The sequence below is a fragment of the Coregonus clupeaformis genome, unplaced genomic scaffold (assembly GCF_020615455.1).
Source record: "Coregonus clupeaformis isolate EN_2021a unplaced genomic scaffold, ASM2061545v1 scaf0010, whole genome shotgun sequence".
NCBI lineage: Eukaryota > Metazoa > Chordata > Actinopteri > Salmoniformes > Salmonidae > Coregonus > Coregonus clupeaformis.
The window spans coordinates 1,029,075-1,041,759 of record NW_025533465.1 but is presented as its reverse complement, the minus strand read 5'-3'; the positions used below and the strand labels follow the sequence as shown (position 1 = coordinate 1,041,759).

The window sequence follows — 12,685 nt, the reverse complement described above, 5'->3', positions numbered from 1 at the left end:
GTTAGAAGCTTATAGTGGTGGTGATTGACACTCTGGTAGTCTTTGCCTTATCATCAATGACCCCTGGTGGATATGGAGCATCAATGACCCCTGGTGGATATGGAGCATCAATGACCCCTGGTGGATATGGAGCATCAATGCATCTTATTATTCATCATCGTGTGTCAATACTATATTAGTGAGTTTGTACGCATTAAATCACCCCAGATTCGACCAAATAGAGAGATTTTATTTAGATTGATATCTTTGCTAGTTGCTAAATATACACTCCATTATGGAAAAGAAGATATTCTTGGGTTGTGGTACAGCGGATCTGTCTCACACAGAAGGCATCTTGCCGTGAACCCGGATGCGATAAACACATGTGTATTCCTGGTGACCCCAGTTGCTGAGGATGCGAAGCTCCACATAGTGATACACACTGTTAAGGTTCTGAGAGAGAAAAGTCCAGTGTTAGAATCATTTTGACACTTTTATTATTTCAGCCCGCCTGTTGCATAAACAATCATCCCAAAAGTTGAACTGCTTAAAGCCTAATTAAATTGGAATAATCTGAGTCATGGTCTGGAATTATGTCATCTGTATCTCTACCACGTGTATCTCTACCATGTGTATCCCCACTGGGCACAGACGTCAATTCAACGTCTATTCCACTTTGGTTCAATGTAATTTTATTGAAATTAAGTGGAAACAACGTTGATTCAACCAGTGTGTGCCCAGTGGGTCTCTTCCATGTGTATCTCTAATATCTCTTTGTTAGTATCTGACTCACAGGCAGTTTAAATGTCTGGACAGGATCCCCAGCCTGGTTAAACATGAAAGTCCCAAGCCGGGTTCCCTCTTCTCTGTCAGTAGCCATGCCCTACACACACAGACAGAGAGAGAGAAAGAGAGAGAGATAGAGAGTTAATTAAAGGTACTCAGCATAACACTCCAAAAACATCCCTGTGTGGTTCTGATCAAATATACAGGGGTCAGAGGTGACTCACGTAGACGGCGAAGTCCTTGGGAGCGCTTTTGATGTGTCCGGTGGCAGAGATGGCGGCGGAGATATGCTCCACAGTAACGTGGGTGACGTGGACAGGGTGAGACAGGGCCACGGTCATGGTGCCCTGGGCCCCGTGGAACCGCCAACACTTACCAGGCTGCACCCGCTGGCCCTTTGGAGAGGAGAGAAGGGGAAGAGTAGGGGGGAAGCAAGAGAGAGGAGTGTCAGGTTGATAGTGATCTTTAAAGTGCGGAGGGAGGGAGAGATTGAAAGTGTGAGTAGAGGAGTGAGGCAGGAGAGAGGAAGAGAGAGAGACAAACACACAGAGAGAGAAAGATGGAGACATGGCATATACAAACAGACAGAAAGAGAGAGAGAGAGAGAGAGAGAGAGAGAGAGAGAGAGAGAGAGAGAGAGAGAGAGAGAGAGAGAGAGAGAGAGAGAGAGAGAGAGAGAGAGAGAGAGAGAGAGAGAGAGAGAGAGAGAGAGAGAGAGAGAGAAAGAAAGAAAGAAAGAAAGAAAGAAAGAAAGAAAGAAAGAAAGAAAGAAAGAAAGAAAGAAAGAAAGAAAGAAAGAAAGAAAGAAAGAAAGAAAGAAAGAAAGAAAGAAAGAAAGAAAGAAAGAAAGAGAAGAGAGGTCCCTACCTGGATGACAGTCCGGGGGCTCTCTGATGGAAACCACAGGGGAATCCCCAGGAAACTCACGTGGGCCGAACCGGTTTTATATGTCTCAGAGCACCGACTGGTCACAATGCTGCCACCTACACACACACACGCGCGGACACACACACACACACACACACACACACACACACACACACACACACACACACACACACACACACACACACACACACACACACACACACACACACAGTGAGCTCTGAGCATATTCAATAATATAGTCTATACCAGGAATCATCAACTAGATTCAACCGCGGGCCGATTTTTTCGTGAGTGGATGGTCGGGGGACCGGAACATAAAAGAATCCCAAACAGATATAATATTTGACAAAAACATGATAATTTCAAAACTTGCTTACATTTGTATACAATCATGTGTCTCTCTATTATGCGTGGGAATACATGGGAACAGATTTCCAAAAGTAAAATAACTGGTGTTTATACAGTCTTTTATGTCCAAAAAAATAAGAAATATGTAAAAAAAAATTGCTCAGAAAACTGTGGGGGGGGGGCAAATAAAATCACCAGTTGGGGAACCCTGATCTATACAGTATACAATGGTGCTGAACAGTGATGATATCACAAACCTTGGGACTCGAGGGCGAAGTTGGGCATTTTGTCAGCCAGTGGACGACTGTAGTCTTTCACCACCTGTTTCACATCCTGACACACACACACACACACACCCACACACAAACATACATTTACACACGATTATATCACATTTCATGTTTATTTTGTGAGCAAATAATACAAACTATTTAAAAACTACCTGGGCTAGTCTATCTCTGAGCCATTTGCCCATGGCCTCTTTGAACTCAGGGGTCAGGTGTGTGTTGGTTGGTGTCGGAGCGGGAGGAGGCTGGTTCTTTATAGAGGTCACCTGATGCTGCAGCTACAGAAACAGAGATCACATACATTAGGAAAGAAAGGGTGTGTGTGTGTGTGTGTGTGTGTGTGTGTGTGTGTGTGTGTGTGTGTGTGTGTGTGTGTATTACCGTGTTGCTGACGTCCTCCAGGGCCCTAACTCTTCCTCTAGTAAGGAATTGGTGTTCTTGATGATCAGCCAACTGCTTGCTGAACTCTGTAGCTTCCTGATCCAGGCGACGATCAAAACTCACACTCTCAAAGCCCACACTAGAGACAATACAATACAATACAAACCAATACAATACAATACAACTTTATTTTCCATTTTGGGAGAGAGGTTTGTCCTCTAGAATAGAATACAACATAACTTTTAGGAGTAGGAGCTAGGGGCTAGGGTTTAGGGGCTAGGAGCTAGGGGCTAGGGTTTAGGGGCTAGGAGCTAGGGGCTAGGGTTTAGGGGCTAGGAACTAGGGGCTAGGGTTTAGGGGCTAGGAGCTAGGGGCTAGGGTTTAGGGGCTAGGAGCTAGGGGCTAGGCACTGAGCTAGTTTCAGGACTGGCCCACACTCACCTGTCAACGCTCACTCTCATGTCGTCAATCTCGGCCCTCACGTCCCTCAGGTCCTTAGTCATTATTTGCACCATCTGTAGGGGAGACAAACTCAATTCAGTTCAATTCAATTCCATTGCCTTAATTCATCCCTGAGCTGCAATTATTGACACCTAAATTAAAGAATATTGGACGAAACACAACGTTGGGCAGTGTTTTTAAACTTTCAAGGTATGCCAATTTAAAGGGATAGATTGAGGCGTCTCACCTCGGAAATGTCCCGTTGCTGCTTTTCTTTCTGTTTCATCATTTCAATCTCTCTCTGCAAGACACAAGTCAGATAACCAAATTAATATGTCCATCGGGGTTGAGGTCAATTCCATTTCAATTCTAGTCAATTGAGAAAGGGAACAAACTCCAATTGAAAATCTAAATGTTCCTAATTGAAAAGCTTTGAAGAGACTAGGAATTGGAATTTGAATTTTGGTGTACTTCCCTGAAATGATGGAATTTAAATGGAATTGATCCCAACCTATTTTCAGCATACTCTCTCTCCCTCTCATCCCTCTTTCTCTCTCTCTCTCTCTCGCTCTCTCTCACCAGTATACTATCCATTTTCATTTCGAAAGCTGAATTCATGGTAGGAGTTCCATGCTGTCGAAAGAGATTCAACAAGTCTTTATTGGACTATCATGCTCATAGCTTCAATGCCGCATTCACCCAATCAAGTCATAGATAATACAGACATGATATTTACAGTAGGCCTAAGTACAATATTAGACAGATGAAAAACAGGTCCTACCATAGTCTTTTGAGTCAGGTCAGGTCGAGGGTCAGGTTGAGTCGGTCGGGTCATCAGATTCATTTTCATGGTGGGGAATGCAGTTGAAAACAGGAATACTGCTGGGAAGATATTGTAGTACTAGTTACACAGAGGACATCTAGTTGATTAGGAGGACATTTAGATGTGTAAACATGTGATGTAACACTCACCGAAGGTCAGAAGAAAGGGGAGGAGGAAGAGCAGGATGGCAAACCAGGAAGGCAACCAGGAAGGCAACCATGAACGGGCTACATGGGGAGACACATAGAGCCAAAGCTAATACTAATGCTAACAAACAAGGCACAAGCAGAGAGAAAAGCTAACGCTCAGCTAATGCTAACAAACAAACTACGAGCATAGAGACCAGCTGTCTCTAATGTTGTCTCTCATTCACAAACACACACACACACTGTACTCACTGCAGCTAGCACCGGTCCTTGTGCTGATGCCACTAGAGAAGCTCCTGCTGGAGCGTGTCCTAAGCCTTGGTGGCTCTTCAGAGCAGTAGCCAGAGCTGTAGCTCATGCTGGAGAAGCTCAGGCTGGGCTCCAGGGCCACACTGGGGGCCACACTAGAAGGAGACAGGAAGGTCTGCCTTCTCTGGGTGGCCCTCAATGTCGGAGCCAAGCCTGACATAGGGAGGGAGAGGGGGAGAGGCAGAGAGAGGGAGAGAAGGGAGGTTGAGTATTTTAGACATTTACAGTATATTGTGTATACATATCAAATTATTTCCGATCGACACAAGTGTCGGGGTTAGGGGGTTGGTGCTTAGCCTGGTCCCAGATCTATTTGTGCTATCTTGCCAACTCCTATGGCCATTGCCATGGCGTGACAATGACCACAGGAGCTGGAAGGACAGAACAAACAGATCTCAGACCAGGCTACTAGTCGGCACAAGGGGCTAATAGAGGTTGTCAATGTGAACACCAACTAGCTAGGACAGGAAGTGATGTCTGCAGTACCAATGTCATCAGCATTGATGTTTCGCTCATTTGTGACGTTGGTGGCACTGACAGTGCCGCTGGCCTGACTGGATCGGGAAGAACCACCCTTACGCCCCCCAGTTCTCTTCTTATTGAAAACCCTGAGAGGGACACACACAGTTTTAACATTGTTCTAACACTACCGTACAATACAAAAAAGATCACACGCAAGATGAACTCATAATCACCTGACGGGGCTCTCCCTATAGGAGATGCTGGAGGAAGACTCTTCATCAGAGGACTGGTTATAGTACCCTACGGTTACCAGCCTCTCGCTTCTCCTAGGCATGACTGAGAGAGAGTGAGAGAGCAAGAGAGAGCATGCTGAAAATAGGTTGGGTCAATTCTATTTAAAATTCCATCACTTCAGGGAAGTAGCCTAAAACTCTAATTCCAATTCCTAGTCTCTTCAATGCTTTTCAATTAGGAACATTTTGAATTTCAATTGGAGTTTTATTGATTTCAAATTAACCTACTTTTAAACAAATAGGCCTACTGACTAAAACCAGGCATTTTATCACAGATATAAATAGCCTTCCACTTACCGAAGTCTTGCACTCATATGCTACAGTAATCTCAGTAATTTCGCAGTCTGTAAAATCAGATGTTGCAAGAGCAAGTGAAACTTTGCAAATGAGCCACTGTGTTGAAAACTGCAATGACATGGTTATTTACATTGTTGTGTCGATTGAACCCAAGTCACGTCATAATCGGCTCTCTGCGTGTCCTGAGCTACTTGATTGACGGGCAGTGCGATCCCTACCCTAAACCCTAACCTTAACCCCTACCCTAACCTTAACTATAACCCTTACTTAACCCCAACCTGAACCCTTACCTTAACCCTTTTAAATGTCAACTTCAATGGGGTATGTCCTAAAGTTCCCAGATAGCACGGACCCTTGATTGACAGTGGTCCTCCCGCTCATTCGTCTCCAAATTGATTGTTCGAATAAGTAACCCCATGAGTTTATTTTATTTATTTATTAAGTTTATTCAAAAGGGACCATGTACAATTAATACAAATGTCACAAGAAATGTGATGTATTGTAATTTGTATTAGATTTAGCCTAGCTAAACAGCTCATTTAGACTTCATCTCTAGTCCCTGGCCCGGGCAGCTGAACTATAGCCTTCATTTTTTAGGTCGATTGGAGTCTCATGATAAAAATGGTAAGCCTATAAACTACTGTAAGAGGGAACTTGTGCCAGCCAGGGTGAAATAAATAAGCACAATAGATATTGTATTTTTTTGTAATAATACTTTTTTAGTGGGGGGGGGGGCCTAGGCCTAGGCTACAGGCAGAGCTTTCTATTGCAATAAAAGGCTTTGGGTCCGGACTGTGCTGAAATGAATTAGATTTCTTCTCGACATCCCACTTCGTCATGACAACCGTTAAAGAGCCAAAACCCCGTCTTAGTCACCACTGCCGCGGCGCTCCACTCGCAACACCAGTCACCGCCCGCAATAGAAAGGTTTTTCATGAAGTTTAATTCTTGAGAGAACCGGACCGCACCGGACTAGTCACCCCAGAGCGATGCACCGCACAATTCACTGTTGTTTTTCTAGACACCGCTTGAGCAGCATACGGATAAGAAAACGTTTTTGTGAAAGAGAAAGCTGTCTGACAAACGTGCTGTGAATGCAGGTAAGTTTTATTATTTTTGCATTGTGTTATTTAACAACTCTTGAGAATACTTAACGCATCTGATTTAATAACTGATCAACTTTAAATGTAAATCTTAGCCTAAATATATGCTACTGAAATACTGCAGTCCAATGTCACACTCACATAAAGGTGTAACACAATGCGAATGACACTTCCAATATTTTGTTGTCCACTTTTCCTCTAGCCTACCCTACTTGTCATAACCAGGGAACACTGGTATACTGACTAGTCTACTACCTCATATCTGTATATGGCAGTGTGTCAATTAAAACTGCAGTCAACAAGATGTCACATATTACCCTATTACTTGGAACCATAGTAGCTCAGTTGGTAGAGCATGGCGCTTGCAACGCCAGGGTTGTGGGTTCGATTCCCACGGGGGACCAGTACGAAAATGTATGCACTCACTACTGTAAGTCGCACTGGATAAGAGCGTCTGCTAAAATGTAAACTATATTAGGCAAGTGTTTTTTAAGCATATTCTCTTTCAGAAGGGGAGGGTAAGCACTTTAAGTTTGTTTAACAAAGCTCTCTGGAACAGTTCTACACCACAAGACTTGCTGGTTGGGGAAAAAACATAGTGGGTTGAACAGGAGACCAGTCATAAATGAGTCTGTCTCCTATATAGTGCTATCTTTCCTCTCACTTCCTTTTCTGAATATTTTGTCACTTTCCCTACAGTCAAATCTCCTACACCAATGTTTGGTCTGGTCCCACTGGAGGACTGCAACTGATTCCTTTCAGGTCTGCAATTGAGTCAGGATCCTGGCACAAGAAGCATTGGAGTTGGTGACAGCAGAATCACGATTCCACCATTTTGTTAGCCAGCCCTTCACCCAGCATAAGCCATGTTCAGCCTGTCAGAGCTGGCCTCTCCGAGTGAGCGGCAGGGCAGCTCCAAGCTGCTGAAGCCCTGGTGGGAGGTCTTCATGGAGTACCTGGTGGTGCTGATGCTCATGGTGTCTGTGTTGTCAGGCACCCTGTTGCTGTCTCGAGACAGGGTGGTGTGTCTCCCCCTGGACCTCGCTACCACCCCCACTAACCAGAGCACCTCCTCCAGCAGTGGTGCCGTCCCTCAACCGCACCCCCCTAACAGGCCCCCCAACAAGCCACCCCCCCTACCAGCCAACCCCTGGAGCCCTGCTAGGGGCAGGCGCACCCACCTGGACTACCAGCAGTACGTCTACATTAGCCAGGTGTGCTACCACGAGGCCCTGCCCTGGTACTCCCGCTTCTTCCCCTATGTGGCTCTACTCCAGTCCCTGGTGCTATTGGCCAGCGGTTGCTTCTGGTTCCACTTCCCCCTCACCTCTGCCCGCATAGAGCACTTCCTGGCCATCCTGGCCAAGTGCTGTGAGTCGCCCTGGACCTCCCGTGCCCTGTCCCATGCCGCCCGCCAGGAGGAGGGAGGGGAGGAGACAGGACCCCAGGATCTCCAAATGCCTCCTCCTACTCTCCTGTCTTCACCCTCCATACCCCGCAACCGCCAGTCTAGCCTGGACTCGGGCACAGACAGCCCCCTGCTGGTAAGATCGGATAGCGCGTCCACTGCAACCCCTCCCTCGCCCTGCCCCTCCACTCTCTCCCGGACCTCCTCCCTGTCCTCCGTGTCTCTGTCCCGGGCCCGTGTCCCGGCTTCCAAATCCCCTGTGGTGCTGGATGGTTCACGGCGGGTTGCCAGTTTGGACCGGAGTGACGGAGAACAGGCCAGGGCACTGTTCGAGAGGGTGCGCCGCTTCCGCTCCCACTGTGAGAACTCTGAAGTAATCTACAAGGTCAGGGGTCATTTACTGAATGTCTCTGAACTCTTTTTTTATGTATCTGTTTATCATACCACACCTCCACTTCACTATCCCTGTTTCCTCCTCACTCCTGCTGTAGGTGTACTTGGCCCAGACGGTGTTCAAGCTGCTGCTGGTGGTGCTGATAGTGGGCTACACCACCCCTCTGATGGGCTCGATCTCGTTCACCCACACCTGCCTGCCCCAGGCCCATGCCCTGACTGGCTACAGTGCCTTTGAGTGTACCCATGCCCTGGCCTCAGTCCTCCACAAGTTGCTGCTGGCCTACATCAGCCTGGTGGGGCTGTTTGGCCTGCTGAGCCTCTACACCCTCAGCTGGATCCTCCACAGGTCTGGATAGCAGATTAGTGTCAAGACTTTTTTGAGTGTTGTGTCTGTAATTTGCATTTTATTTTCCCATCTGTTTTAATTGGCTTTGCTCTGCAGCCAGTGGTGTAAAGTACTTAAGTAAACATACTTTAAAGTACTACGTAAGTATTTTAGCAATTACATTTACTTTTGAGACGTAAGTATATTTAAAACCAAATACTTTTAGACTTTTACTCAAGTAGTATTTTTCTGGGTGACTTTCACTTTTACTTGATTCATTTTCTAATTAAAGTATCTTTACTTTTACTCAAGTATGACAATTTGGTACTTTTTCCACCACTGTCTGCAGCATAATACACTGTTAGTACCTTTACTGTTAACTATACAGTGCTCTGTTTGTGGTTGTCCACCCCTCAGCTGCCTGCGTCAATACTCCTTTAACAAACTGAGGGAGCTGGGCTCCATGAGGGATGTCCCTGACCTGTGTAATGACCTGGCCTTCCTGTTACATATGGCTGACCAGTACGACCCCCTGCTGGCCCAGCGCCTTTCCGTCTTCCTGTCACCCGTCAGCGAGACACGCCTGCTGGAGGAGAGCCTGGAGAGGCGCTGGGGGGCCGAGAGGCTGCGCTCCATGACCACGGTTGACCCCGAGGGACGGCCCCTGCTGCAGCTGGTGGCCCTGCCGCGCCTGCCCCCCGCCCTCTTCACCCTCAGCCAGTTGGTGGTACTCAAGCTGGAGCTCATCACGGACGCCAAGCTCCCCGCACAGGTGGCCAACATGACCTCACTCAGGTGAGCCATATAGCCAACAATGAAGCCACCAAATATTGAAAGAATGTTCATGAAATATACACTTTATACAAGTGTTTGGCTTGGTGTGTTCTAGACAAGGGGCTTCAACTGTTTTATTTGTCACAACAGGGAGCTTCATTTGTACCACTGTACTGCAGCCATGCAGCCTGGTGCCCTGGTGGTTCTGCAGGAGCGTCTGGAGGCCCTGCACCTCACCTTCACCCAGGCTGCAGAGATCCCCGGCTGGGTCTACTCTCTCCGCGGCCTGCAGCAGCTGCACCTGTCTGGCCGGTTGGGCTGTGAGGGCGGGGTGGGCCATGGCTGGGCCCTGGGAAGCCTCCGGCAGCTCCGTCACCTCCGTGTGCTGGTCCTGAGGGGCATGCTGCAGCGTGTACCCGGGGAGTTGGGGGAGGTGGCGGGAAGCCTGGTGAGGCTGGAGATCCACAACGAGGGCTCCAGGCTGCTGGTGCTGACAGGGCTGCGGCGTGTGGCCGGCCTGACAGAGCTGCAGCTGCAGGACTGCCACCTGGAACGCCTACCCTCGGCCCTGCTGGCCCTCACCAGCCTGCGCACCCTGGATCTGCAGCACAACAGCCTGCGCACCTTGGAGGAGCTCCTGGGGCTGGCGCACCTCCGCCGCCTCTCCTGCCTCAGGCTGGCCCATAACCGTATTCTGGCCCTACCGGCTAGTGTTGGTGTGCTGCGTGCTCTGGAGCTCCTGGACCTGGGGTACAACCAGCTCCAGAGCCTTCCCCCGGCCCTCTTCAACCTCCACCACCTACGTCGCCTCCTACTGGCTGGCAACCTGCTGGACAAGCTGCCGGCAGAGGTAGGGGCGCTGACATTTCTTACCGAGCTGGACCTGAGTGGGAACAGGCTGGAGAGCCTGCCTCCAGAGCTTTTCAGTCGCTGTTTGGAGCTGCGGAGCCTGAATGTATCCCACAACTCCCTGGGTTCCCTGCCTCCAGGGCTGAGCAACCTGAGCCAGCTGTCCAGGCTGGACCTGCGCAGCAACAGTCTGGAGGAGCTGCCCATGGAGCTGGGCTTCTGTTCAGGACTGCACGGAGAAGGTCTGCTGGTGGAAGACTGGCTGCTCCATGCACTGCCACGCCATTTGAAGGAGTTCCTAACCCAGCCTGGCTCTCCTACTGGCAAATCCTTAGAATCACACTCCCGTCCAGACTCAGATAGCTTCCCCTACTTCTCGGCTACCCAGTGGAGCTTCTCCTCCGCTCTGGAATCACGGATATAGAACTGGAGATGAATATTGTCTAACCAGTCATTGAATACATTCAACATCTTGTAGTGTTTGTATTGTTTCGGACAATTCATATATATTTTACTGCTTATTTCTGACCACTTCTTTTCTTTTTTACCACCTCTTTTTCTTCTTGACCATTCTTTTCTATGTTTATCACTTGTTGAGATTGTGGGGTACATCACTGCAGTGCTGACATCCACAATCTTCCTAGACAAAAAGTGATTTTACATGACAGTTCATAGACTTTGCTGCAGTGAAATGTTCGATGCCTTATGTCCCTGTACTGTTTATATAACATTAATATATATAACCCTATGGAAAAACTGAGAAGTCTTTGCTTCCACTATGAGAGTCCTCTATTCATTCACTCTCAAGGCAAAAACAGGCTTTTGGAGGAGGCTGCATAAGACTGGATGAATGCATGTGCTACTGCACTGGATTAGACATTGACATGGAACAATCTTTATTATCCCCATGGCGGAGCTCAGAGATCCCTCCACAGGCTTACTGAAACTTTGGGCTTTCTGGGACTTGTTTGTCTGAGGAGGACAATACCCTGAGCTCCAATGAGCTTATGAAGTTCAAAGGCCTAAACTGCACATGTGGAAACAGACTGAAATTGGACAGACTGAAAGGATTTAAACGACCAATAAGATTAACATTAACATTTATTCGTACTTGTTTTGCACATATTTAATCTTCAAAAATCTAAAATTAATCTTACTAGCATTGGGTGCAGCTTTTTGTGAAACTAATACTGATGTGAAACTAATACAATAGTATGCTTGTTCAGAGCATTAGCACTTTATTGTGACTACCGAAATGATTAAAACTTTAAATTAAATTTAAGTTAAATACTAATTACAGTACATGCCCTTATTGGTGCTGATTGGGACTATGTTATCATTAGACCTACAATGTAATACAAAACACATTCCAATTAATAATTGCAAAAACATTTGCCCCTTGAGGACAAATAAAGTTTATTGAATAAATGAAGTGTGTGTGTGTGTGTGTTCTACTGTACACAAGACCATGGTCAATCTTAGTGACTTAATTAATTTAATACACTAGGAAAGTCCCGCCTACTTCCTGGATCATCTCGCATACTGTTTTTGAATGAGATTCAACATTATATCATAAAATTCATAAAAACGCGATCATTTAAGATATGTAAAATTATATTCGTATTCGTGGATTAATTTACTTCTTCCCAATATGTTTTATAAGGTATTCGATTACAAAATAGAAAACGCAATCGAAAATGTTCATGAAAGACATCAGGTAGAAGTATCATTGCTATGTGGATGACACTCAACTACTTTTCTCCTTCCCCCTTCTGACACCCAGGTGGCGATCCGCATCTCTGCGTGCCTGGCAGATATCTCAATTTGGATGTCGGCCCACCACCTCAAGCTCAACCTCGACAAGACGGAACTGCTCTTCCTCCCGGGGAAGGCCTGCCCGCTCAAAGACCTCTCCATCACGGTTGACAACTCCACAGCGTCGCCCTCCCAGAGCGCAAAGAACCTTGGCGTACCGCTGGACAACACCCTGTCGTTCTCTGCAAACATCAAAGCAGTGACCCGCTCCTGCGGGTTCATGCTCTACAACATCCGTAGAGTACGACCCTACCTCACACAGGAAGTGGGGCAGGTCCTAATCCAGGCACTTGTCCTCTCAGGTCTGGACTACTGCAACTCGCTGTTGGCTGGGCTCCCCGCTTGTGCCATCAAACTCCTGCAACAGCCCGCCTGGTTTTCAACCTTCCCAAGTTCTCTGATGTCACCCCGCTCCTCCGCACACTCCACTGGCTTCCAGTCGAAGCTCGCATCCACTAAAAGACCATGGTGCTTACCTACGGAACAGCAAGAGGAACTGCCCCTCCCTACCTTCAGGCTATGCTCAAACAACAACAGTGTTGGTCCCATGTTTCATGAACTGAAATACAAGATCC

At 47.2% G+C, this 12,685-nt stretch overlaps 2 protein-coding genes across 3 annotated transcripts; one reads left to right on the top strand and one right to left on the bottom strand.

Moving 5' to 3' along the window:
* Nucleotides 1–228: 228 nt before the first annotated feature.
* LOC121551018 (SUN domain-containing protein 1) lies at nt 229–5,519 on the bottom strand. Of its 2 annotated transcripts, none has more exons than XM_041863536.2 (16): nt 5,441–5,519; nt 5,084–5,186; nt 4,875–4,996; nt 4,332–4,541; nt 4,083–4,160; nt 3,892–3,992; nt 3,690–3,743; nt 3,358–3,411; nt 3,111–3,184; nt 2,670–2,808; nt 2,444–2,566; nt 2,259–2,334; nt 1,633–1,748; nt 990–1,160; nt 773–862; nt 229–432 (listed from the first exon to the last, which is right to left on the bottom strand). In XM_041863536.2, exons 2-16 carry the CDS (start codon nt 5,182–5,184, stop codon nt 319–321), a joined length of 1,623 nt encoding a protein of 540 aa, XP_041719470.2. In that variant the 5' UTR covers nt 5,185–5,186; nt 5,441–5,519; the 3' UTR covers nt 229–318. The 2 variants fall into 2 exon arrangements, with proteins under 2 accessions (XP_041719470.2, XP_041719471.2); XM_041863537.2 differs by having other exon boundaries at nt 3,892–3,989.
* An 817-nt stretch (nt 5,520–6,336) lies between these two features.
* On the top strand, nt 6,337–11,696 carry LOC121551765 (volume-regulated anion channel subunit LRRC8D). Its single transcript, XM_045212387.1, has 5 exons — nt 6,337–6,540; nt 7,243–8,336; nt 8,443–8,693; nt 9,090–9,467; nt 9,597–11,696. The coding sequence occupies exons 2-5, from the start codon at nt 7,410–7,412 to the stop codon at nt 10,717–10,719; spliced, it is 2,679 nt and encodes an 892-aa protein (XP_045068322.1). The 5' UTR covers nt 6,337–6,540; nt 7,243–7,409; the 3' UTR covers nt 10,720–11,696.
* The last annotated feature ends 989 nt before the right edge of the window (nt 11,697–12,685 follow it).

What these genes read in the sequence shown, in the direction of transcription:
- LOC121551018 (XM_041863536.2), bottom strand. Translation starts at nt 5,184, where the DNA reads ATGCCTAGGAGAAGCGAGAGGCTGGTAACCGTAGGGTACTATAACCAG. An exon ending in ATGAGAGTGAGCGTTGACAG is followed by an intron (nt 2,809 to 3,110) that starts GTGAGTGTGGGC and finishes TATTGTCTCTAG; the next exon opens with TGTGGGCTTTGAGAGTGTGA. An exon ending in CCAAGGACTTCGCCGTCTAC is followed by an intron (nt 863 to 989) that starts GTGAGTCACCTC and finishes CTGTGTGTGTAG; the next exon opens with GGCATGGCTACTGACAGAGA.
- LOC121551765 (XM_045212387.1), top strand. Translation starts at nt 7,410, where the DNA reads ATGTTCAGCCTGTCAGAGCTGGCCTCTCCGAGTGAGCGGCAGGGCAGC. An exon ending in ACTCTGAAGTAATCTACAAG is followed by an intron (nt 8,337 to 8,442) that starts GTCAGGGGTCAT and finishes CTCCTGCTGTAG; the next exon opens with GTGTACTTGGCCCAGACGGT. An exon ending in GCCAACATGACCTCACTCAG is followed by an intron (nt 9,468 to 9,596) that starts GTGAGCCATATA and finishes TTGTCACAACAG; the next exon opens with GGAGCTTCATTTGTACCACT.